Source organism: Hemiscyllium ocellatum, chromosome 11 (genome assembly GCF_020745735.1).
Source record: "Hemiscyllium ocellatum isolate sHemOce1 chromosome 11, sHemOce1.pat.X.cur, whole genome shotgun sequence".
NCBI classification, from domain to species: domain Eukaryota; kingdom Metazoa; phylum Chordata; class Chondrichthyes; order Orectolobiformes; family Hemiscylliidae; genus Hemiscyllium; species Hemiscyllium ocellatum.
Genome location: NC_083411.1, coordinates 87,686,104 through 87,713,753, shown reverse-complemented (window position 1 = coordinate 87,713,753; position 27,650 = coordinate 87,686,104). Strand labels below are relative to the sequence as shown.

Here is a 27,650-nt window from a genome sequence, read left to right as displayed (position 1 = left end):
TTTACAGCAATATTTGCAGTCACAAGATAATCAGAGATGGTAAAGAAATCCAATCATTTGATTAAATAAATAAATGCTGAAATGTTGACTTCTGCACAGGTCATTTTATTCCTCCAAAACGATCCCTCAGTACAGGAAGGCAGTTTTTGTGGAATTCAAAGATTCTTCATTCCTCACACCAGAACCAAAGCCCAAATGGATGGGTAAGAAATGTCTTCATTTCAATTTCAACAAGTCATTATTAAGTTTTCGGTGCTCTTTTTTTTAACTTCTGCTCCAGATTTTCCTGGGTCTTTTGAATGTAGCTGCAGCAGTGGGCTCCCTGATGGAGAGGAATTGCTGTTTAACCAGTACTGCAGTGGACAGACCATACTGATTGCTTGGTGTCAGGGATCCCAGATTCCTCTCTGATCCAGACAGATCACATCCATGTGTTTTAAAATAACCTAGGGAAGAGGTAGAAGAGGCAATGTTGCATACAATTAATAGATTTCTTTCAGAAAAAGGTGTATTGTAGATAAGTATCTGCATTTAAGAAGGTGTGTAGAACACATCCAGGGAATTACTTAACAGTCAGCTCACCGTGGTAATACAAAAAGCCATTTAACACAATAAAGAAAAAGAAAGATCTAGGAGTCAAGTTTGGGATGCAGGTGTGGTGAGGGTTAAAATTGAAATCCTCTCAAAATTAGCACAAAACATTCCACATTTCAAGTTGCTTGCTCATTTTAATGATGATAATACAGAGCTCAGTACTAAACATGTGACTAACTTGCTGCGCAGTAGCCCAGATTGTTCTCAAACAGCCTCAGTTTGCTGTCATCATAGCTGTCGATGTAAAGGTGAAAAGGGGTTAGCAACATGCTACAGCAGTGCAGCTACCTGTCCTTTTACATATTGCTATGCCATCCCAATGGAGTGGCAATGTTAGGAGGCAGCACTAATGTGCTGTCCTCTATCAGGTTGGCAGTTCCCATGGCTCCTGCTCCATCAATGCCCATCAGCAAGGCAGCCGGCCGAGATCACTGCCACCCACGCCATTGTGGTGCAAACTGTCCAGGTTCTCTCAGGCCTCAGCTTCCCAATATTGTCCTGCAGTCCGCTCCACTGCAAGTCAGCAGGTGTCCACCTGCCATGCTGCAGCCACCAGGTAACACTGCATTGGAGCACAAAGACAAGCAAAGATGCATGGAATGAAGATACTGAACACATGTACAAGGATGGTTTGTTGGAATTTTCTTTTTGATTTATAAATTAAGTTTAAAATGTTAGTTTTGTTGGAGTTTTGACATTGTGAGAAAGAGTACAGTATGAAAGCTAAGTATATGATTAGTGGCCAGTACTGCAATCAATCATAGGCAAATTGGTCAGAAATGGGAATTCTGTGCTTATTTACAAATTAGTGTATAAAACAACCTACAATAACTTAAAAGGTAGATATGAATAATCTAAGCTGAGTTATGGCATGCCATGTTTTGTGCCTGGATGGTGTGATTCATGAAATTGTGGAGATAGAGACTGTCCATATTGAACACATCTCCAGTATATATTCCAAAAGTAAATTGTCTGCCTCAGTGTCATTGAGCTGGACAGACTCTGACACATAAGGGATGGAGATAGTAATTGAGCAATTTCAGACCTTGGTCACATCTTGTAGAAAGATATAGGTTCAGAACCTGGTTGGTGTAACCTACAGTAAGCAGTATGAAGGAAACCTAAGTAAGACAGACAATGAGGACATGCAGAACCACATCATATTCAATACATACAAAATAGCTGCTACCTGTGAAAGTAAACGTCATGACTGTCTGGAGAAAAGCCAGAATGTAGTTCTTAGTATCTCAGAGCAGGAGCTTGTCCAAAGCAAAGAAAAGGATGAGAAATATAATTTGGTAGATATGAAGGACTCGACAATTAGGGGAACAATCACTTGAAGAAGGATTGAAAGTCACATGGGGCACCTTGCCTGCCAGGTACAAGCATAAACTGGCTTGAAAGAATACTGGAAAGGGAAAAGGTATATGATAATTCAAGAACAAACAAAAGAGAAGAGGATAGAATAACAATCAAAAATTGTGCTGTATGTATTACAAGTAAAGGAATTTTTTAAAGAATGTAAAGCAATTAAACCCAGTGAAAGAAATAAGAAATATGCAAAAAATGTGTTAAAGTTGAAGGGCTGCTCAAATAAGCTTCTTTGTCCAAATACATAGAGTATAATAAACAAAATGAGTGAAATGCAAGCACAAATGCAACTTGAGATTATGGCATGATACTTGGTTGGAAGATAGGCAGGTCTGGGAACTAAATATACAAAGTTATAGGATCTACAGGAAAGATAATACAAAAATGGAAAGGCAGTGGGAGTAGCTTAATGATTAGCATCAGGCGGCATAGAGCTCTTCGTGCTGCTGCAGACATTTTCATGGATTTATCAAGTTACAAAGATCATGTCAGTGCTTTTTCTCGATGGCTGGAAACTATACAGGATCTCTGGAAATATGGAATATTTGACTAAAAGGAGGCTGTTCAGGATGCCCACCATGAATAAAGGGATATGGTTCTATAATTTCCACAAATTGATTTAGCATCTTCTTTGAAAAGTAAAGCAATGATGGCAGTGTGGAAGTCATTCATAATTATCTCTTCTTCTCAGATATTTGGAAATATCTGCAAACTTTGAGCAAGTGTTTTTGACCACCAGCTTTATTGATTGCTGCAGGAATATTATCCGGAACCCGTTGTTGGATAGTTTTTTTGTATCTCAGCAAGTGGGGGAATATACTCAAATTTAATCTCTCAGGTTATTGTAGGATTGCTTCGTTGGTTTGTGCGATATTGTAGGCTGCTGATTGAGAAAGTTCTGGAAATGCTCTTTCTGACAATCTTGAATAGTTGCTCCAATTTTGTAAAATATATTCAGCCAGAATGAGAAAAGAGCAACTTTTTTTGTTTTCATTGAACTTTGGATTTGACTACTAAGTATTCCTCTTGTTCCTTTAAGCCACAGAGGGCATCACAATAAAGCTAATAATTTACTTTGTCTGCTTGTCCATGTTAAGAGAAATTGACGTACATTTAACTCTCATTGCACACAGAGCTTCAATTTATTTTCGTCAATACAGCGATAGATGGCAAACCAGCAGATGTTGCAAATTTGCCTGCTCCAGCCTTATTGGAGCCAGACACACAATGATTCATCACTGCAATCATTCTCACATCCACTGGCAGTGTTGCACTCACCTTGCTCTGATGTGTGAAAACAAGTGGCATATTTCATCAGTAAAATAGAGTTACTGACACACTGTTCCTTGCTGAGGTTTGAGGTAAGAGAATCCACCCCTGAAGACCTTTGACAGGTACATTCTCCAGCTTACAGGTCTTCTCCCTTTTCCCTTTCTACCCACAGGCTGTCCTACCCTGGGTTGCTTCTATTTGTTCTCCCTAACATGCTGTAGGCCAAACTATTGCACTCATAATTGTTCAGAAGTCTTGTGGTCAGAACAAATTTCTTTGGCATGTGCTGTACCCTGTTCCCTGGAGACTTCAACAGATTTTTTTTAACAAGTACAAAGTATCAAATACTTGTACATATGCAGCAAGAGCCAAAAGATAACAATCTGGGACTAATCTGAAAGTAAATCAGTGTTCTGATGAAGAGTAACTGGACTTGAAATGTTAATTCTGTTGACTTCCCACAGTTGCTGCCAGAACTGCTCAGTTGCTCCAGCAATTTTTGTTTTTGTTTCAGATCTCCATCATCCAAAGTTTTTGTTTTATCATATAACTAAACTGAATTGATAATTGATAATTCATATTAATATTTTTCTTATGAGCTGGTGGGTGAGGTTCCTTCCAGACACTCTTGTTCAAGTGGGCAAGGTTGAAAGAGGGCATTGGCTGGAGCGTTATCTGCAAAATTGCAGTGGAAAGAAGTATAACATTCTTGTGGACAGCTCACTCTGTGTAGGGCAGGCTTCCTGTACGCAAACTAAGATCTGACTCACAATAACACCCAGCATGCCTGACACCAGAAATATGATACAGACATCACTTAACAACCAAAGTAACACCTATGACATTGACATTCTGAACATTAAACACTCCATTATGTAACAGTTAAAAACTCAAAATTTAGAATTAATACTCAAAATGGATTTCAAAAAGGGAAGTTGTGCTTAACCAACACCATTGTTTTATGTGATGACTGATAGAATAGATAAGGGTAAACTAATATCAACATAACATATCAAGATTTCCAAATAAATTATCACGTAAAAGGCAAATGAATAAAATCAGAGCTGCAGAGTCAGGAGCAAGTAGCAGAACGGATAATTAAAACTGCAGAACAGAGAACAAAGAATTGAGATAAGGGAAATCCGAGGTACCGAGGGATTTGGATTTTTTTTATTCATTCATGGTATGTGGGTTATGAAGCCATAGCATTTATATGGCTAGCCCAGTTCAGTTTCTGGTCAATGGTAATCACTAAGATGTTGATTGTATCATTGACTGATAATGCCATTGAATATTACTGGCTGATGACAACTCCTTTGTTGGAGATGGCTGCTGCCTGTATCTTGCGTGAAATGAACATCAATTGCCACCTGTCAGTTCAAGTCTTGGTCCGTGAATCATAAACGTTAGTGAACAAGTAGGGATAGGCAATAAATGCTGGCCTGCCTGGGACACCCATGTTCCACGAATGAAGTAAAAAGTACAGCAAATGATTAGGATTAGAATTGGCAATTATTTATTGCATCGTAAATGGACTGTGAAAGCAGTGATATTTTTCTACAGTTGTACATTGTGGTAGTGAGATCATATCTGGAGTACCAGTTTGGTCTACCTGTTTAAAAGATATAAATATGTCAAAAGCAGTTCTCTTTTAAGGAAATATTGGACAGTCTGCTCCTGTATCCACTGGACTTCAGAAGAATGTAAGGTGATCTCATTGAAACATATAAGATTCTGAGGGGACATGCTGGGATGGTTGCTGAAAGTTTGTAGGAGAAGCTAGGACCAGGGGACATTTAATTTTAGGGGATTTCCAATTAAGATGGAGTTTGCAGGGAACTTTAATTTTTCTGAGGGTCATGAATTTCTTAGAGAGCAGTGGAGGCACAGTCATTGAATATATTGAAGGCAGAGGCAGGCGGATTCTTGTCTAATAAAGGATGTAAAGGTTATTGAGGGAAGGTGGAAGTGTTGGGCTGAAGCGTCAAATGGTCAGCAATGATCTTATTGAATGGCACAGCAGGCTCAAGGCTCCTAATCATAAACTCATATCTAGACAAAAAGTAGCTATTCAGCAAGGCCAAAGGTAGCTCATAAGATCCTGTGTTGAGGCCACTGTTGTTCACAATTCATATTTCCAATTTAGATTTTGGAATCAAAAACAAAATTTATGAATGATCAGGTGATTCCAAATTGAGATTGTCAAAACCGAGGAGTGCTGCAACAAATTAATAAACAGGAAACAGCTGAGGCAAATAAGATAGGTACATTTAAGGGGACGTTAGAGATAAACATACCAAGGAGAAGGGAATGGAGGGTTTTGTCAATTAAGTTAGGTGAGGAAGAATAGATGGCATTGAGTGACAAGGACTGGTTAGAAAGAAGAAGTAATTACTAAGAAAATTTCCTTTCTCATTCTATCTAATTTTGAAAAGAAACCTTCAACAATCAAAGTTCATCATATTGCCAGGGCTTAAAAGTTGCAACTATGAGAAAAGATTGGAAAGTCAAGGGGTGATTTAATTTATATATTAAAACTAATGAGCAATCTGGGTAGAGTGGATAGGTAATTTACCAAGGGTTAATGATTTAAGGTAATTGGTAGAAGAATTAGAGGGAAGATGAGGAAAATCCTTTTCACTCAGGTTGGTTTCTGGAATTCGCTGCCCAATTTTCATGGTTGAGGTGAAAACCCTCATCTCATTTAAAAGAAACCTGGATTTGCATCTGGAACACTGTAAGCTGTAAGGCTAAAGATTAGGTACTGGGAGTGGGATTAGTTTATTCAGCTGGCGAGAGATGATGGCCTCTTCCTGAGCCATAACTTTTACATGGTTCCACATAAAAGCTCTGTATGGCATAAAGGAAAGTTAGAGTCCACTTCAGGATATTTTTATTTTTTTTTACATCCTTTGTCGATTCAAAGAAAGTTCTAAGTCTTATTTTCCTTTATTCACTTCAAGCTGCACACAAACTGAAGTTGTGAGACCTGCTCTCAAGCATTACAAAGAAATCTCTTCATTATTTATTAGGAGGAATGGGCAGCAGGCAGAGAACTCTACTATTCTTTACCCTCTCTCTACCAGGGTAAAACAACCCCGTTGAGCTTACTGTATTCGGTGATACAACTGAGATAAGTAACTGAGCAACAGAAGTCAGACTTCCTAATCCATGAGGCAGCATTGTCTCCCCAATGTGTTCAAGTCATGGCACTGCCTGGATATTTCTGTTCTTGACTGTGTTCTCATTTCTAAGTGAGAAAGTTTCTCCAACAATGATTTCAATACACTTCCAGAATTTGCTGTGTCCTGATGTGAACATATGTACGTTTGTGTGAAACCACTTTCAGTATGAAAGTACATGGTGCTCATTTCTGCATCACAATATACTAAAATTGGAATGATACAGAGAAGATTATACAACACGAATCTATCACATGCACTCAGAAATCTTCACAGCACAACCTTATCCCTTGTCTCACAATCTATTCCATGTCACTCAACTCTTCATGAAGGCCATTGCCAAATACAATAGCTCGGGTCTCCTGCTATTCATAGTCAGCTATCAGGTAGATCCATCAAATTACAGCATTTCCTTTCAAAGTAGCTCGAAACAATAACCATAATAACTCAAATGCATAGTTACATTTTTGCTGGAAGATGTTGGGAAGGTCATATTATGACATGTTTTTTCCATGTGAATTGAATTTCTTTTTATACAGTATCCGACAGTTGTTGTCAGACCCTTTCCGTTCCCCTCAAATTTTGTCCTTGCCTGGCCTGAAAGTATAGACATTAACTAGGATGTGGTTCAATTTACACTATGTGCCCTCGAATATCCTTCATAAGTGGTCAATGTTTAACCCTAAATACTATTGTTGTTTATCTAATCAAATATGAGATTACGGATAAACCTAAACCTGCCCAGATCTGTGACTTTTCAACAGCATCATTGGTATTTGTAGAAGTAATGAGCAATGGTCAACCCCTGTAAAGCCATTGATCACATATCTGAACTGTGCATTGTTGATCAACTACACAATGGTAATTAGAATGCACAACAACCATGCATTTCTAACAGGATCACTGCATATTGACTAGGAAAGGAAACCTGAGCTCATTTTTGTCTCTTCAGCCTATAGGTCTATTGCAACGTCCTAGCTGATACTGTTGGCTGTAATCAGCCAACTCATCTAAATGCTTATTCAACCCTTTTTTTTTACAAAAAATGCCAAAGAATTCAATATGAAAAAGAAACAGCACAATGAACCTCAGTCTGAGAGATAAGGAGCTTTCAGGAATGTGACTTGATCAACTAGTTTTGTCCTAAAACATTCTGATCACTGGGACTTTGCTCTTATTGTAACTATCTCATTGTGACCCATAGAATGAATCATAGAGTCCCGACAATGCAGAGACAGGCCATTTGGCCCATCAAGTCCCAAGATATCAAGTGGACTCGATGGGCCGAATGGCCTTACTTCCACTCCTATGTCTTATGGTCTTAAGTTTCATGTGACAGTCTCTTGTTTTTTTTTGCTGTACCCATGTAATCTATATGTGCATGGTCTAGCATGTCTGTGCAATTATGACTCATTTGGGCTTGAAGATTATATTCTTAGAGAGTCCTAATTCATCTTTGATTGGCATAGAGAATGTATTGACTTGGGTACCTTTTGGATACTTTCAGGTCATCTACTGACAATTGTCTTTTTGAGGTATTGCAGCTATTCAATATCTGATGTAGCTGGCTGAATCTGCTCTGTTTGGTTGTGACAAAATGTATGAGATTAATGTTTCAGTGCAGAATCTTTGTTGTTGCAACTGACAGACTTGTCACCTCATGGCTCATAATAATTTATAGATCCACGCATAGCATTAGATCAATAATAGCTGGTGAATTGGTTTCATCAGGGTAAAATGTTCGGGTATCCAACCCACGGATCCACATTGGGATTTAAAATGGATAACGGCAATGCATGTGTCAACATAACTGGGAAAATTGTGACAAAAATCATATCATATTGCCATCGCAAAATATATAACTGTATAAATCCCAATGAAACTACCAAAATGATCTATCTGCCTGACCGACTGCTACTCAGGCCAAAGCAATTCACATTGGAATACCTCAGTAACAGTGAAAAATACCTCTATTTATTGTAATATATTTAACTTTCACAATGACAGTGAAATGAAAGGTTGCTAATTTATGCAACTTCAGCAATACCCTCTCAAAATCCCAAATACACACGTTCAATCACAATTAAGACAGACAAAAGACAAACTGTTTAACACATGCACTATAGGTTGAAACAAACACAATCTGAAGAAAATTTCAGAGATCCAAAGTCCACAACGAAAGATGGACAGTTAACTTCTCACAGTCCTTTTGATGTTTGCAATGATGGCATGCTATTGTCTACAGAATGAGTGTCATTCTTTCATTCAATGGTTGATCACATGGACCCAGGCTTTCTTCTTATTTTAGATTTGAAGCTTTTTCGGTCTTTTCCAAAAAAGAGATGGATGCTTTCTGTCCACAGGTTGTGGAAGTATTCCTCCTCCTAGCACTTAGAGCTTTTTAACAGACTGTAACTCAGCTAGAGAGCTGTTTCAGGCAAAATTGCCTCACCTTGTAAGATTCTCCGTCTCACGCCATTTCAAATTTTCCCTTTCACTGCTTCAACATTGCGTTGCACAGTTCAACAAAACGTAACACTTGAATTTTTAAGTTGAAAAATCTCTTCTGGTTTTTCTTATAGCTTTTTAACTCTTACGTCACTTTAAAGTCACAAAAAAAGGACAAAAGATGCTCTCTCACATTTGGGATGTTGGACCAGTTGTTAGCAGTTAGTTTCTGCTGTGTGGATTATACCATTTTTTGCCAGTTTCCTGAGTGTTATGTCAAGGGTTGATGTTTGGATTTATACCAGTGTCAGTACCGGCACTTAGTGCACATTTCCATTCCTTCTGGAATATATCATTTGGGCTGGAGGGAAATGCTTCCACCTTTCTGATGATGGCCATGTGTTATGTCAGGTTGATCACATGCCAATTGGTGTCTGCAAGCTGGAACATTGTTACCTCTTTTACTTCATTAACATGCTTTGGATTCTTCCTCACTTTCTCCTGTGAAGTGTTTTGACGCTCTGTGAGTTTCTTTGGTGATTAGACCTTTTACACATTTCAGCCCAATAAGTTGCATAGATCGTAATATTTCCAGATACTGTCTTGATGTGTGAAACAAGCTATACTTCACGCAGGATTGCAAGTTCCAGTGAACATGTTGATGGCTGTGGTAGTTGTTCCAGAGTCAGGCACTTGCTATTGTTTTGAACCTTGTTTTTTGTGTAGTAGTGTGTCTTGATATGCTCCTTAAGTTTGTCCTAAAGTGCATGACAGAAAAGACTGGATAGATGCAGGAAAAATGACAAGTCCCAATAGCCTTTCAGCTAAGGTAGCTTCCATGAAGTCAAATTCGACCAACGGCTGCCTACAAACCAGTGGATTGTTTCACCTGTTTAAAGATGGTAGGACATCATCTCAAGTCTGTTCATCCTGAAACTTGCCTGGACTTTAAATTGATTACGTAAAATTTGAAAAACAATTGGTAGGGTCTTTGTGTTCTTCATCAGAGCCACCAGAGGAATTAATTCTCCATAACCTATTAGTGTCCAAAGCACAACAAAATTTGACTGATTGTTATTCTTTATCAGTTATCTGCTGATCTATAAAGCTTGGTTCTTTCTTTGAGCAATTGAAGTTCTGATAGAAGCTCAAATGTGTACCAATTCATATTTGCTTTCCATCTCTTTGCACCTTAAAGTGCCAGTGTGAGAATTGGTGTTATGTAGTAGCATGTTTCTAAGTTTTTGTCAGCTTTTCTGCTCTTTTTAAAATTTATGTTAGTGTCTCTTTAAAAATTGCAATCATGTAGTAGCAATTTTCTGCCTAAAGATGGCATTCACGATAAAAGCAGAATGATTATATCACAAGAATATAAGAAAATGAAAAACAGGACCAGACCATTCAGTCCCTCAAGCCTGCACTACCATTCTAAAGATCATGACTGACCTGTCCCATGTCTCAATTCCTCTTTTATCTCAGTTTCTGATAGCCCTCAATTCTGTGGTATTTCAAACATTTATCTCCGTCCCCTTGAAATATGTTCAATGATCTAGCCTCCTTCTCTGTTGTCGATAATTCCAAACATTCTATCTTCTGAGAAAAGAAATTCCTTCACTCTTCAGTTCTAAATGAGTGTCCCCTTATTCTGTAACTATATCGCCTACTTAAAGACTCCCCCACTGGTGGGAACATCTTCAACATCTATGTTGTCAATATCTACTGTCAGGATCTTATTCATTCAACAAAGTCAGTCCTCATTCTTCTGAACTCTAATGAATAAAGGTCTAACCTATCTAACCTGTTAACCATTATCAATGCCTTCATCACAGGAATCAGACTAGAGAATCTGCTTTGAACCACCTTCAGTGGCAGTATATCCTTTCCTATATCAAGGGACCAAACTATATACAGTACTGCAGGTGCAGCTTCAATAACAGTGTATAGTTGTAACAAAACTTCCCTGTTTGAAACTTCAACATCATAGCAAAATTCCATTTGCCTTCTTATTTACTTGCTGCACTTGTATGCAAATGTTTTGTGTTTCACACAAGAGCCTCCAGATTCCTCCGTGCTGCACTTTTTTTGGAGTCTCTCGCCGTTTAAATAACAGTGTGCCCTTATGATTCTTCCTACCAAAGTGAATGACCTTAAACCTTCCTACATTAAATTCCACCTACCAAATGTTTGGCCACTCATTCAGTCATCCATATTCCCTTACAAATTCTTTACTTTAATTCCAATCCTCATCACATGCTTTTCCAACTATATTTGTATCATCAGCAATATTGGATACATTACATTCTGCCTCTTCTCCAAGTCATTAATTTTAATAATAAATAACTGAGGTCCGAGGACTGATCTTGAGACACCACACAATTTATTGTCTTTCTATCCTCAAAAAGACACAATAATTCTGACTCTATCTTTTGTAAGTTAAGCAATCTTCAATCCATGCGAATACATTGGCCGCCAAAACAAAACTGTGAGTTCCTATCTTGTGAATATCCTTTAAATGTCAACTCATAGAATGCCATTTAAAAATCAAAATAAACTACATCTATGGTTTCCCTTTATCAATGTTGCTTGTTAAATCCTTCAAGAACTTTAACAAATTTATCAAACACAATTTCCCTTTCACAAAGTCATGTTTATTCTGTTTGATTATTTTAATTCTTTCTAAACATCCTGTTATTTCCTCCTTAATAATGGACTCTAGCATTTCCCCAGTGACAGATGTTAGGCTAACTGGCCTACATTAGTCATGGGTAAATATAGGGTAGGGGAATGGGTCTGGGTGGGTAACTCTTCAAAGGGTCGGTGTGGACTTGTTGGGCTGAAGGGCCTGTTTCCATACTGTAGGGTAATCTAATGAGGAAACAACTTCTACTGAGGGATCTCATAATGTGTAATGAGGCAATCTAATGTAATTAGATATAATCTAATTTCTTATTAATCCTGCCTCATTACACATTATGAGATCCCTCAGTAGAAGCTGTTTCCTCATCCTTTCTATATTATGTGGTAACTATGTGGAACACATTGACTAGATCCTTTCCCTCCACTCCAAGTTTCTCCACAACCCTGAAGAGATTCTGTACCTTGGCACCAGGTGGGCAATACAGAGCCTTTGGGATTTTCTGTCTTTGCTGCAGAGAACAGTGTCTATTCCCATACTATTCCTATTCCCATTGCCCATTCTTATTACATTTCTCTTTTGCCCTCCCACTTGAATGGTACTCTGTACCATAATGTTTTAGTCAGTTTGCTCATCTTCACTGCAATCTGCACCATTATCCACAGGAGCATGGATGTCATATCTATTGGATGTAGGCACTGGCTGAAGGTCCTCCAAAGCTACATACTGGATCAGATGTGTTTTCTTCTATTTTCACTTTGATTTGAAAAGGAAAAATGGTGGAATCACCAGATGGCTATATACAAGCAAGCCTTTTTAATGTAAAAACTGCTTTATCAGTGTTTACAAGCTGTCTTTTCTTCTAGAAGCACTTCTGTGCTGTCCTTTCAGGTCCTTTTTAAAAACTATTTTTTTAAATAGAGTCAGGTATGAGTCACATTTTTGATTCCTTTAAGAAAGAGAGAGTACTCACAGATGCGTCTTGCTTCTGTTAAAATTCTGCACTCCAGCACAGGTTTGTAGCCTTTAGTTATGGCTATAGTTGTAACTGTAGCTCTGTACCTGGACAGATTGATGGATGATTGTTAGGAAAACATAATTCACAACTATTTGCTGCACTGTTACTTTTTCAGCTTTTACTTACTGCTGTGAATAGGCTGTAACGACTTTATTTTACTGCACACTGATTGCCACTGTCTTCTAAGACCCATATACTACTACACAACATATTCCACAGATAGTTCGGGTCTTCTTCATTTAGATATTGGAAGTTTATATCCAAAATTAACTACTTGTAAAGTTATGGATTTACACATCTAATCTGAGTTCTGTGCTTACTGATATTGCTTTATGTTACACATGCAACCAACTGACTACACTGACTCTATAACAAGGTGAATGATGAAGGTGAGGCAGATGCATCCATGCTGGAACCTCGTATGTTGTGATATAAAGTAACTGTTTTAACGGCACATGGTATTGAATCTGTGCCATAATATGACAGACATTTTTCCTCTGGAATTTGGAAAGTATTTCCTCTTTGACTTGGATTCGGATACTGAGTCCCATGATCTGTATTTGTGCCCCAAGTTAGGAAAACATATCTGTTCTCTTCCAACACGCAATAATTTGCATGTCCGCTGGTTATTTTCAGAAAAGTTCAGCAAAGATGAGACTGAGAGAAACCTACGAGGACATTGGAAAATTTGACTGCTCAGTGAGAAAGGAGCAGTAAAACAAGCTCACTCATCCCAATTAACTGCTCTGTTTCACACTCTGTCAGATTGTTTGTTGTTTATTAATCTGATTTGCCATGAAGCAGATCCTTTGCAGCACCTTCCTTACAAGTCCTGCACAATATCAACAATACATTCTATTTGGTTTAATTTATTTATTTCCAGCCGATGGGAAAATGTTTGAGATATTAAAGGTTTTATTAAGACAAAGGCACTTGGTGGTGACAAAGGACATCCCAAATCCTACCTTCTCACTCATTTGACATTGTCCAAAACAACATATAAAATAAAGCAATATAGGAGTCAACTACACCAATTAAAACATAGGTATCTGTATTTCCTAGGGATTCTGGGTCCCACAATTCGAGCTGAAGTCAATGACAAAGTTATAGTCCATTTTAAGAACTTGGCTTCGCGGCCTCTCAGCATTCACCCATTTGGGATCTCCTACTGGAAGATGTCGGAAGGTGAGTCCAACATAATTTCTGATAGGCTTTCAGATAATTATCCCTATAATGTTGCCAATTAGCCACAAAGTTGAAAATGGTAGTTTATCTATGATATGAATAGTTATAAGTTTCAGTTCACTTATATATTTAAACTTTTGCATATTGAAAACCAAGAAAGGAAATCATTGCTACAAAACTCATTTTCATCTTCTTCAGCATCAATATAACTGGCCTAACAAAGCAAAGTTACTGTTGTAATAATAGATAATGAATAAGAGATATATCTGAGCTTTCAAAACTGTGACAATAAATTAGATTCACATCACTATTATGAGGCAGTGCTCCAAAAAACATTCATGCCTTTGACATCTTGTGTTGAAACGTCTTTGACGTCTTGCTTGAATCCATAGTCTCTTACCAAGCCAAGCTGACACAACAACAAATGCTAATGTGACTTTGTGACAATTGCATTCATAATATCAAAAATAGTTTGAAAATGTTTAACATGAAAGAATATACGTATTTACAAGAGCACACAATTTCTTCAAAAGTAACCAAGGAAATGGTCTGAAATTGCCCCATAATTATCCACGACCAAAAGTACAGAACGTTGGATGGACTTGAAGAATATAAACTATTGTAAACTTATACCCTACTACTAATGCTACTTTCAATAACAGTGTGTGTCAGAGTCTTAGATTGAGGAACATTTGTCATCTTTCACCAGTTTTCCAGTTTGGCAAATATATGAGAATCAACAAACACAAAGAAATTATCTATCTTTACATATTAAGCCTTATATCCTAATACCAATTATAGGAGTAGGTTTTCCGTCATAGAAAGAATCATGGCTCTGTTCACTGCAGTATGAAATAATGCAGATAAACAGCTATGGAATGTAAATGCGCCCACCCTACAAGACCACCAGCAAATGGAATAATTACCTCATCCCAAATAACACTTACAAAAATCTTGATGCTATACTTTCATTTTTTCCACACCACCATTTAACTAAATGATAATGAAATTCAATATAAACGAACAAGTCTATTCATTAGCACAGTGATGCTAAGTATAGCACTGTTGGGTTCTTGGCGATATTGAAACAAGATTGGGTTAAGGTTCACTCAATCAGGCTAATCCAGATCACAATAAACAGGCGTTTAAGTTGTCGCAGTCCTTAATATAAGCATAAAAAGGATGTCATAAACCATTATACATGGTAATTAAATAAATATTTTCAATGTAACCTGATATTTTAATAGTTAAGGACATTTTGCTACACACTAACAAACTGACTATTACAGTTCCTTTGCTCCAGACTTTCTGTATATCTTTTTGTGAGTTATAACTAATTAAGGATAATCTGTACTAAGGAGCTTCATACAATGACCACACATCCATGCCCGAAAAGAAAGATGACATAGTGCCACCCAAAGGTGAATACGTATACGTCTGGGATATTACTAAGGACCTTGGCCCAATGAATGGTGATTCCAATTGTCTTACCTATGCTTACTCTTCATACGTGGATCCTGTGAGAGATTTCAACTCGGGTTTAATTGGAGCCATGCTTGTATGTAGACAAGGTGAGTGTGAATAAGATGCAGGAATAAGACAGAAATTTGCATTAAGGGGTGGTGCTGCTCTCCCAACCACACCCATTCCCCACCACCACCATTACCACCACCGCTCACTCTGTCCAGATAAAGAATTGAACCAGCCTCTGCCTGTCTAAGAAGCTCTGACCAGATTTTACAGCTATCAGAATGTAAACTGTTTGCTGCTGTAATTTTGGAGTTGTACTCATCTCAGAGCTGCTAGCCATTCAGATACAGCAACACATGCGCCCCATTCCCCCAACCACCCAAACATCTCATGCCCCAGCCAGGTCACCGTGGTCTACCCAGCAGCCACATACTGTGGGACTCCCAGCAGAGCAAGGAGGAAAACATAGAGTGGCCATTAATTTGGCATTGAAGGACTTCCATTGGGCCAAGGGCAGGCAGGCCACCTACCACCAAACAAGCCAGTTGTTAAATTGCAACAGAGGATTGCAGGCACAGCAACCCCATGTTGTGGCACCCAATTGAACAACCCAGCCTACTCCCTGCCTGCCTGCCTGTTAGCTCCAGGAATGGATGTAAAATTCCAGCCAATATTCAACTGCCTCTGTCAAACTTTGTATGTCTATTCCAAGTGATATTTTGCAGCAAAGACACATTTGCTCATATTATTTGATGAAATTGATTTAGCAGAGTTTGACTCTCCCATTCTCTAACTCTACTATTGTTAAACTTAATAAATCTTCTTTAATTTTACTGCTTTACCGAGTAATATTACTAAAGCTACTTTTGACTGTATAGTCTGTTGCCTTCGATTTGTTGCATACAGATAAAGTCACCATAGTCTTACTGCACCGTAAGTGCTCTCCTGTTAGAGACAGACAACTGGTGGTGGTTTTACCTGAGGGTCACCACACCTGAGACAAGGTTGGGGGTGGGGGGGGGGGGGGGGGGGGGGGGGTGGGGGGGTGAGAGATTGAGAGGGAGAATCCTTCATGGTAACCTCAGCCAGTGCAGGGATTGAACCCATGCTGTTCATATCACTCTGTTTTACAAATTGGCCATTCAGCCAAATGAGTTAACCTAAACTGCATATACACAGGGATAGTTAGTTACTGCAACCTATTTTCTAAGTTGATATATGTAACTTATCGAACATTTTTTCTTTAACTTGTTCTGCAAACACGATGTTATTTGAATTGTAAATTTTGTCACTTCAGGATCTTTAGACGAATTTGGAAAGCAAATGAATCGGCAGGAGTTAGTGCTTTTGTTCTCAGTCATTGATGAAAGTAAAAGCTTGTATCTTGAAACAGACAGGATCAGATACAGACTTCCTGGCCCTAGGAATGCCAAAGGGAGGATGTATTCAATAAATGGTTATACCAATGTTTCCTTACCAGGTGAGTATAAACACATTCCTTAAAGCTGAATGCTTAGTTATTCATGAAGGCAGAATGTTGTTAATGTATAATTAAACATAATAATTAAACAAAAAAGCCTAATTAAATATTGAAATTTATTACAAGAGTATGGGAATAGAGAAGTGAAAAAAAAATGTGAATTGGACAGTGTTTTGGTCAGACCCCATCTGGACCTGAGTTCAGTTTTTGTCTCCACATCTCTGGAAAGTCATATTTCCCAGAATGATACTGGGGTGTCAAGGGTTAAATTAAGAGAACAGGTTGAATAAGCCTGGCTTGTATTCCTTCAGGTTTGAAAAATGAGGAGTGATCTGGTATCAAGTATATAATACAATGGAAACGTTTCTGGTGTGGGAATTCAGAACAAGAGTTGCACAAAAATCTTAAAATTAGAACTTGACAATTCGGGGGAGAAATCAACCACTTTCCACAGAAAAGCTTGTCGTAATCTGAAATTGTTGCTCTGAAAAACTGTAGGTGCTGGGATGACTGGAATTTGTATTAGTTAGATTGAAAGGCATCCAGGGAAATGGATCAAAGATGGACACATGGTGCTGAGCTGCTGAACGGCCCTAATCTCTCTGAATTATAGAGCAAACAATAAATTTGCTGTCAGTCTCTATGTTCTATTGGAGTTAAATATTCTTATTCACTGATTTACTCCACATGAGTTTTCTATATTGCAGCTTTGTAAAAATTTGTTCTGAGCACTTTAATGTCATACTAAATAAGAATATCAAAACCTGTTCGTGTCTGAATAATGTTTGAAAATTATTGGAACTGTCCTGTTTAAATGTGACTCATGTTGTATATATCTAGACAGTCCACAAATCAACGACACCCAAGATGTTTGACACAATCCAGCTCATAGGAGAAAACTGCATATCAATTAGGTGAGATGACAACATGGCGAGGTCTTAATAAAAATAGGTCTCTCACCACTCACGAGGATGAATCTCAACTTGCTGTACAACATTTTATTGAAAATGGACCTTTTTCATCTTGATGTTGGGATGCTCCTTGCTGGCCACATCAGACCTCATTTCCAAGTTCCCATCATGTTGTTCAGGATTGGGAAGATTCCACTTAAGATTTTTTTTTTCTAGGAATTTTGTTTGGTCTCATTGCTGGAAATAGGTGTTGGGAAAGCTTGAAGTTCGGTCTCAAGTTTAATACATTTTGATTTATTTGATATACGGATTTGACTCTAACCTCAAACATTAACAAATATAATGCATTAAGATTTGATATTTTTATTATCTGCCTTCAAAAGACATTTATTATTTTGGTATTTCTGCTTGTCAGATCTGAATATTTGCAAAAATAAAGTCGTCAGCTGGCACCTAATAGCCATGGGCTCAAACTCGGAGTTGTACTCCATTTATTTTGGTGGATATGGGCTTCTCCTGCGTGATCACAGAGTTGTCTCAGTTGAATTGGCTCCAGCTGCATTTGTGACAGCAGAAATGATCCCAAGTTATGAAAGCAAATGGCTACTGAGCAGCCAAAACCCAAACCATCAACAAGGTAAGGACTATAGCACTTTTATGCCATGATAACTATGCCAGTATATGAAACCAGCAAATAAACTGCCAGTTCCTTAAACAAAAGGAGTCACATAGTAATGGCAAGCTTGTAAAGGAACTGTAAAGTTTAAAAAGTTTTCATCTTTAGTAAAAACAGTAATTGATTTTGCAACATCCTTTCAGCTTTAGTATAGGAGTCTGAATACTACCTAGAAGAATAAAACAAATGCCTATACTCAAAAGTCAGAATCTACATGAAATCAGTTTGAGGCAATCCAACAAAGAAACCTATAACTGCTCATAATGCAACAAATACTGGCACTTCTGCTTAGACATCAGAAAGGTAGAGTATACAGGAAATGCAAATGTCGTATTGATGCTCATCTGTTGCTCAGATTATAGCAAATGAGATAGAGTCTAAAGTCCTTCACTCTGCCTCCAACACACGACCAAAAGGTGCTTAATAGGACAGTGCAGATTTTAATGGATATTGTACAGCCGGTGTTTACCTTCTCTGCTGCCATTTAACAGGCTTGAATGTATTCAAATCCCCAACATTCCCATCTCTTACCTGGGTGAGTACAATAAACGGTCAATATGAGGAAATTGAATTTACACTCAAAACCAAGAAGATGAATCATTTCTGAACGCAAAGAGGCTATGGGCTTAAGGAGGGCAAATGAGGGGAACAAATATGTGGATTGGGATTTCATTTTGCCATGATTTCTGTTCTATGCAAGCTAAGGGAGGAGGGTGTTTAAATTTTCCACCTGCACATCTTGGTGAGACATTAGGAACATGTCCCAGGATAAGCACTCTGCTTTACAGATTTTTGAATACTTTTTCAGATTGGGCAACACCAGGCTGCTCAGCACAAGTACGTAAAATAAATTTATTGTTAGGGTTTAGCAGAGGGTCAGTTTCCCACTCCACTGCACTTTCAATGACTCTATTGCCCATAGAGTCACTTTGAAGGATGACAAGTGTCCAAATACTTATGAAGACTTGTGTTTTCAGTATTTAGGAAAATATGAGATTTAGACCATTTATTTGAGATCATTTTGCATTTGAAAGACTTGAAAATCTATTAAGAAAAATCCACGAACTTTAAGATGAATGGAATTATTTCACAAAAGTTTGCATGCAGTTTGTGAGGACTACAGTGGGCTAATTCAGTTCTTCAAATGACCAAATACAAGCTAGCTGATGTTATTGATCAATGTAAATGCAATGATTGTGGATTACTTAATAGGGATATTTTGTTCAAGAGAATGGTTTGCTTGCTATATTGGAAGTACATAACAAATTCTCACGTCTTCCTTTGCTGTTGTTTGTACAACAGCTGGAATGAAGGCCTACGTTAACATCAAAGGAATTTGTGAAGAAGATAACGCTTCAATTTTGAAAACTAAGGAAGTGGAAGACGAGAATTATAGTTATGATTATTTTGAATTTGAAGATGAGGAGATTAATCATATACAAATTAACTATTTGCCACGAACAACTGTAACCAAAAGCAGGTCAATGGAATGGATTTATTATATTGCTGCTGTGGAGTGTGAATGGGATTATGCTCCAACTCTCCCAGACAACATGAACAGGTACAGTCCTTTTATTACCATTGGTGATCCTTTGGGTGCTTTCAAAACTGTCATTACCTGCAAGAATATCACCAGTAGAGCTGAGTTTAATCAACATATCTCCAGCAATGTCCCTAATAATGGTTCCTTCTGAAAGAGGTCTTCAGCAAGGAGTCTTCAAGAGTAGGTCAGTGTTCAGTTGGAGACACTTGTACAGAATGCCCAACTTCAGGGTCTGGGATATCAGTGCTCATTGGGGATGGCAAAGCAAACAACTAAATAAGCAGACAATAGTTTCATAGTCATCATTAGATTACTAATTCCAGATTATTACTGAATTCAAACTCCAAAATCCATGGCAGGATTTAAGCCTGCGCCCTCAGAACATTATTTGATCTCTGGATTAAAAGTCCAGCAATAATATCGTGAGACCATCACCTCCCATGAGGAAATGAAGACCAACAGGTTTTATGAATTTTACTAAAAATTGGTTGAGTTTCAATTTCAAGGAGTTTTTAAAAATTCATTCATAATAAGTGGGTGTCAATGAGTGGGGCAGTATTTATTGGTCACCCATAATTGTCCATTGAACTGAATGTTTATGTGGCCATTTCAGAAGGTAGTTGAGAAATGGCCACATCTCAAAGTGTTTCATAATGAGCTCCCGTCCTTGCACACTCGTGAGTTATCTTACATGATTCTTTGTTGCTCAGTTTATTATGCGTAGACGATGCCTCTATGGTTCCACTCTTGCATCATCCTAAAGTAACCAGGATTGTAAGTATTGTCCACTGCTGAGACCTTCCAGAATTTGTACCATTTTTGAGGTCTATTTGTGCCCTAGGTCAATCCCTGCCAGCCACCAATAGCCGTAAACAGTACGCAGTGGGAGGGAAGTGATAAAGCTTCTGAGATACTGAGGTGTCGTGGGTAATACTTCATTGGAAAATAAATCTCACATTCATAAATATATTGCTACTTTATATCATCACCTATCAGATTGACTATCACTATTACTGCAGATATCTAATGAAGTTACATAGGTTACCAATCCTTAAAACTGTACCAGGGTTAGAACTCTTTCTAACAGAGTACTGTGTCCCTAATGCATAACATAATATAAAATCTTGCCATTATTCAATGTGAGAGCATAACATATTGGAAAACATTCAAAAAGATGAAAATGTTAACTGTAAGGATGCAGAACCTCTGTCCCCAATTGCTCAAGCATCTGACTGACCATGTCCATGCTCCTGAGCTGACCCTGACAGAATCCCCTGACTGGGAATAGAATCCCTTGATTTGGCTGAGGACTACTCCCCTCAGACTTTGAAATATGGCCATTTGGTTGAAGTATATGCAGTGTGTTTGTTGTATGAGCTGCAGACACATGCTATAGGTGTGATGTTGAGGTAGCATGGTGCAGTACAACAACATGCCCACCTCCTTGACTATACACTGCTGACAAGCTGCCTGGTTTTGTGTCTGCTCTAGAAACTAGGCAAGGCTGAAAGACTATGAGCCTGTAAGTTCTGACAGAAACAGCAAAGTGCAAAACGGAGAAGCAAAGATGCAATGAGCATCCAAGTAGGAGTAAAGTGACTGACTGTTATGAAGATGTGGGTAAAAGCTAGACGAACCATCTGACAGCGCCAAGTGTTCTGAACAAGACACAATGGTAACCCTTTGATCTAGTATGGTTGCCTGGTGACAAAACAAAAATTTGAATTAGGCCAATCAGTTTAAATTATACCGCAAAAAATACCAAACTCCAATCAAGTTTGAATTTAGCATATTGACAATATTAAAAGCCAATGACACAATCTGATGCTTTGGAGGTATAAGACTGGAAAAAGTTGAACAGTTGGGGGAGAACTACCAAGCCACCAACACATGCAGACTACCTGCAGAATAGCTCTCTTAAAAGGTATCTTTATCAATCAGTAACCTGTGAAAGATAATCCTTAAGAATGAGGAAAGAAGACAGAGGAAGGTACAAAGAAGATTCAATAGCTGCTGATTATGAAATTTGAACTTTTGGTAAATCTTAATTGGGGGTTTTATCGGACTAGTATTGTAGAAGAGGAAGGTAAGGCTAGAGAAAGGAGTTGTAAATTAGTTAATTATTCTCTGCTATACTTTAAAAAATGAAGTTGTTGATTTTTTACTTTAAATAGTGACCTTTGAGATAGTGCTTGGCCTCTCGAATTTTCACAGATTACTGCACGGGATAAATCGTTTCTGTGTTGCTGGTTTAAATTAAGCAGGAGAGTTTACCCCATGTCGTAACAGTGGTCACTAAGATAACAAGTGAATAGTTGTGAAATGTATATTGCTCTGTTGCATGAGATGGGTGCCTGTCCTTGCATGGATAGAAGCCTAGCTGCAGCATTAGAATGAAAAGTGTCAAAGTGGAGTGAAGTATTCTAAATGAGTTAGAGATGTGCCATGATGATGTGTTGAGGCCGCTATGTGTCTGATGGATGGGCTTTGCAGGAATCACTGTATGTGGAATGTATCCTGCTGAACAGGATGGAGGCACAAAGGTGCAAGTGGTGATCGGCGACCGCTAGGTATCTGCTCTGACTTTGGGAATTTTCAACTCTGGTTTCTCCCTACTGTTTGGGACAATAGCAAACTGCCTATAAATGAAATGAGAATAGGTAATAATGAGATGTTAATACATGTAAATAGGCCTCACCGCTCACTAATGGGATTCTTGTCTGGACACTAAAACATTGCGTTGGAAAATCAAACTTTTATCATAACACCAGAAGTTTGTTTTTCTGATTTTCCCAACCTACTTGCCACTATCCATGTCATGCAAGGGCTGGTGAGAAAGCAGAGACCAGGGTCCTGAGTGAAGGTAAATTAAACCTATTCAGCAGATTCTCATCTTTCCAGTTCCCCTTTGTCTATGTCCCAACAGTTTGGCATTAAACAGTTCTGGGCAGACTTTAGGAACTGTCCTTTCGTGTCTGGTCTCAGCCCTGGAATAAGCATTACAACAGAATAACACTAAAAACTAAATTAAAATACGAAACAGCTAACAGCAAGGATTGTGCTGAAAGAAGCAATTTATTGATGAAATCTACTTCCAAATATGTCCTTTTCATGCTCATTTCTCCCTTCAGTGAGTTAAGACGCAAGTTTCTGGAAAGGGGTCCAGACCGAATTGGAAAGGAATATAAAAAGGCTGTTTTCGTGGAGTATACTGACAGCACTTTCACGGTTGTAAAACACAAGCCAAATCCAGAGTCGTCAAAGGGGATTCTGGGTCCAGTTTTACGTGGAGAGGTTGGAGATCGCTTTAAGGTAAAGTATTCCATTATACTTGAGTAGTTTGTGATAGAAGTGAAATGTTATGACGTTGAGCATTCTGCACATGTCAACTGAAATTATGATAACAGCGCTTTTTAAAAATCTACGTTCATGTTTAGTTTATATTTTGTATTGATAGAAACAGTTTTTAAGGAAATCTTAAAGTAACCTTGAAACACAGAAATAAGCTACTGAATCAAACGAGTCCATACTAGGTGAACATCCAAGGCCATTCTTTTCAATGGAAAATCTTCGGCTTGAGTCAGTTTTTCTGCTGGAATTTTCTTTTAGGTCCAAGTTTGTTTTGGCAATTGTTCAGTCCAGTTGAGGAGGAATGAATTGGTATCTTTCTTGTCAACTTCCTCCATTGGATGCCACAAATATATGTTCTAATTAGTCATACCTCAGTTATATCTCACTCCTATTAATATGCAATAAACTGGTTCAGCAGAAATAATAAGGTGCCATTTCCAAGGTTTTATTGAATAACAGGAAAATCAATTTTAATCATTGCTAATACGTAGGAAAACAATAAAGCACAACTGCAAATACACAAATACAAATCTGACAAGAGGATAGTGTCTAGTCCAAAAATGATAAAACATCATGTAGTTTAACGTTTACACTATGTCCTTGAGGTGTTAAAGTTTAACCTGTGACCATGGTTGCTGAGAGGTGTTCTGGATTAACAGCAGCTGTGGTTATTGTGAATAGCTTTGAATTCCCAGCGTTTCAATGCTTTTCCAATTTAGTTTGGCTATGGGATTTGTCCTTCCTGGATGAAAGACAGAGAGAGAGAGAGAGAGAGAGATTGACAGAGACTCTTCTTCAGTTCTAGTCACAAATCCATCTCTCCTATCAAAAGCAGCTCCCTGAAATACAATTGGTTTGTGCATTCCAATGTTTGAGTTTTTTTTTATTTTCAAACTGTATAACTGCATGCAATATCTTTCATCTCTAATATGTGAAATATATCATACCGATCTAAGTCAAGGTAAGAGTTGCAGGTTTCTTCACATCTGGTTAGTTTCAGTCCCTTTTGATAAAAATGTTAGTATTGGTCCAGGATGGCTCTTACGTATTATTGGACTAACCTGAAGTCAGATAATTACAGCTACTTTTACATCAGTTTTTTTTTTCATTTTTGAAACCATTTCAGTATTAGAAAGTTCCAGGTATTAAAAACAGATGATGTAATTCAAAAATTGATAGCCCATACTTTATCATTGTTGTAGCACAATGGTAGTCTAAGGCTTCTGCAGTCTGCAATTACTCAATGATGTTCGGGCCAACTGGCCTTCTAGCACAATGTGATGGGCACTGCTTGTGGTTGTTGAAGGTGCAGCTGTACTGTCATCCTGAGAGAGGGCAAACTACTTCATTTTCATTGCAGGACAACTACAACACTTAACAACAACTTGCATTGATTTAATGCATTTAATGTGATTAAAAAGTCAAAAGTCACGATACAGAAATGTTACCAAATACAATTTAACATTCGTCCTTAAAAGGTGATACCAGGTTGGGTGGCCAAAATCTTGGTCAGAGATTTTAAGAAGTGGCTTAAGGGAGAAAAGAGAGTTTATGAGACAGAGATTTAAAAAGGGAATTCCAGAGTTTAGGGTCAGACAGCTGAAGGCATGGCCACCATTAGTCAAACAATTCAAATAAGGTAGCTATGATGGGAAATCCTACTTTGACAATCCTGGTTATGCCAATCTATTCCTTCTTGCACTGGTTCTTGGAGCAATTTAGCTGGTATTGATCTTACCAGCTACTCCTTTCCACTTGCGATGGTAGATTTAATGGGCCACTGCTATCTCACACAGCACAAACATCTCAATATGTGCTCCAGAGAATGTGAGGGCTGTGAATACTGTTACACTGTGCCAATAACACCAGGCCCCTCTAATTCTTTCTTGAATTATGTGCCTTGTGTGCTGCAGGCTGAATCTAAGTAGCAAGTCAAATTTTCCACCCTCCCATTGGCAAGCTGTCTATAAGGAGCACAGTTAGTATTAGTTAAACAAATGTCTGTCTATAGATTGCCCAAAAAGCAAATATAAAGTACCACTCTGTAACACACACCAACAATGATCACACCCCACATAATCTTCACCACAAAGCTGTGGAATATCTTTATGTCCATGCCTGTCACATTCGCTGATGTATTGCCTGCTTTGCTCAATCACTTTCCGATGCAACTTGTGTTTGCCGTGGGGTCTGGATTAGTGTTGCTGGAAAAGCACAGCAGTTCAGGCAGCATCCAAAGAGCAGTACAACTGACATTCCGGGCAAAAGCCCTTCATCAGGAATAGAGGCAGAGAGCCGTAGGCTAACAAGATATCCTAGTCATGTCAACTCCAACCCGCTGAGTCCATCAGTACTGGAAATGTCTGTACTTCCTGATATCTGCATTACTTCCCACAACCTGAAAGTCAAAGCAATTACTCCAAACTGGTGAATAAGATGGCGAATGTGCAGGTGGGGCCAGTGTCATTAGCTGTCATGTGAGAAACATCAGAATGCATCAGTGCACACACTGCTGCTGAGATCATCTGTGTGCAGTGATGTCAGTGCTGATGCATACACAGACTGCGCCACATTTATTTTGCATTAATTAATTTTTAAAGAGTGACAATCAGTTCCTCTTGCTGACTTGGACATTTCCTTATGCACTTCCTCCCACATGCTGATTCATTCAAGGGTGATGCATGGGACAGGCAGTCGTGCCAGTTGCTACCTCAGGCCATCTGTTTTGTTCCCTTTTAAAGATGGTTTCTCCATTTTGTCAATTTTAAAAAATTAATTGTCGAACTCACTGCAAAGCTTTACTAAATACTGTCTGCTCTGATGATTTTCTGCTAAACTTGGAGGTTGTTAATTTTCCTAATGACTTCAGGAATTAATTTCCAAGTTGGTAGCCAAATAACTTGGCAAGATAATTCTGGGGACAATAGAAACAGCCAGTTTCCCATTTCATTTGATAAACTTCTATGTATCAGTCACCACTTTTGAATGACGCCTGCTTCCTCTTTGCACATGCATACTCTTTGCACCACCTGGAGGTGGCATTGAATCCATTTCACAGCCACAGAAAATTGGCAAGGAAAAGATGAACACACCCTAACCTCAACTAGTTGAGATATAAATCCACGGTGCTGTCATGTTACCTAAATGTCATCAGCCTCCAATCTCTAACTTCATGCTGTGGTCAATTATTCTCAGAGTCCTATCACACATTTCCCATTGTCTTCGTTTTTAATGGGAGGTCCCACTGAAAACCACTTTATGGAAAACATTATTGACGGCAATTGTACTCTGCATCTATAAATGTTGTTCTTTTCCACATGATACAGATCATCTTTAAGAATCTTGCGAGCAGACCATACAATATTAATCCACATGGACTGACAGAAATAAGGGTGGACAACACTGAAGGTAGGAAGATATTCTGTTAGAATGACAAAGTCGACACAGCCCCAATGGGGAAGCATTTCCCTAATTTTAGATATTTTCTAATTAACCTGTTCAGGATTGTTATTACACACTTATAGAGGAGGTGGGACTTGAACCTGTGTTTCTTGGCCAGAGGGAGGGACATTACCACTACACCACAAGAGCTCCCATTGTCCCCAATAAGAACTTGCAAGACTCCTCTGTGATCAAAAATCAGTGTACTTTGTAATGATCAGGACTGCGCTGGACTCGAAATGTCAACTCTGCTTTCTCCCCACAGCTGCTGCACAACTGCTGAGTTTCTCCATCTGTATCACATCTGTTCTGAGGATGCCAACTTTGACAAGGAGAACAGTGAAATGTCTACCTTCTTCCTCAACTGAGGAATCCCCACTGTCATGGTTGACAGAGCCCTCAGCCATGTCTGACCCATCTCCCGCACTTCTGCGCTCACCCTTCTCTTCCCTCTCACAACACGGATAGACAATAGACAATAGGTGCAGGAGTAGGCCATTCTACCCTTCGAGCCTGCACCACCATTCAATATGATCATGGCTGATCATCCTTAATCAATATCCTGTTCCTGCCTTATCTCCATAACCCTTGATTCCACAATCCTTGAGAGCTCTATCCAACTCTTTCTTAAATGAATCCAGAGACTGGGCCTCCACTGTCCTCTGGGGCAGAGCATTCCACACAGCCACCACTCTCTGAGTGAAGAAGTTTCTCCTCATCTCTGTCCTAAATGGTCTACCCAGTATTTTTAAGCTGGGTCCTCTGGTTCGGACTCACCCATCAGCGGAAACATGTTTCCTGCTGCCAGAGTGTCCAATCCTTTCATAATATTATATGTCTCAATCAGATTCCCTCTCAGTCTTCTAAACTCAAGGGTATACAAGCCCAGTCGCTCCAGTCTTTCAGCGTAAAGTAGTCCTGCCATTCCAGGAATTGACCTTGTGAACCTACTCTGCACTCCCTCAAAAGCCAGAATGTCTTTCCTCAGATTTGGAGACCAGAACTGCACACAATATTCCAGGTGTGGTCTCACCAAGGCCCTGTACAGCTGCAGAAGCACCTCTTTGCTTCTA

At 38.6% G+C, this 27,650-nt stretch overlaps 1 protein-coding gene across 1 annotated transcript in view; it reads left to right on the top strand.

Annotated features, from left to right (window-relative positions):
* f8 (coagulation factor VIII, procoagulant component) overlaps positions 1-27,650 on the top strand; it is an 85,634-nt gene that overhangs the window by 822 nt on the left and 57,162 nt on the right. Inside the window, exons 2-9 of the mRNA XM_060832685.1 lie at positions 100-203; positions 13,583-13,705; positions 15,064-15,276; positions 16,473-16,655; positions 17,982-18,203; positions 19,545-19,803; positions 22,917-23,097; positions 26,463-26,544. Coding sequence (XP_060688668.1) covers positions 100-203; positions 13,583-13,705; positions 15,064-15,276; positions 16,473-16,655; positions 17,982-18,203; positions 19,545-19,803; positions 22,917-23,097; positions 26,463-26,544 — 1,367 coding nt within the window. The remainder of the gene's footprint in view (positions 1-99; positions 204-13,582; positions 13,706-15,063; positions 15,277-16,472; positions 16,656-17,981; positions 18,204-19,544; positions 19,804-22,916; positions 23,098-26,462; positions 26,545-27,650) is intronic.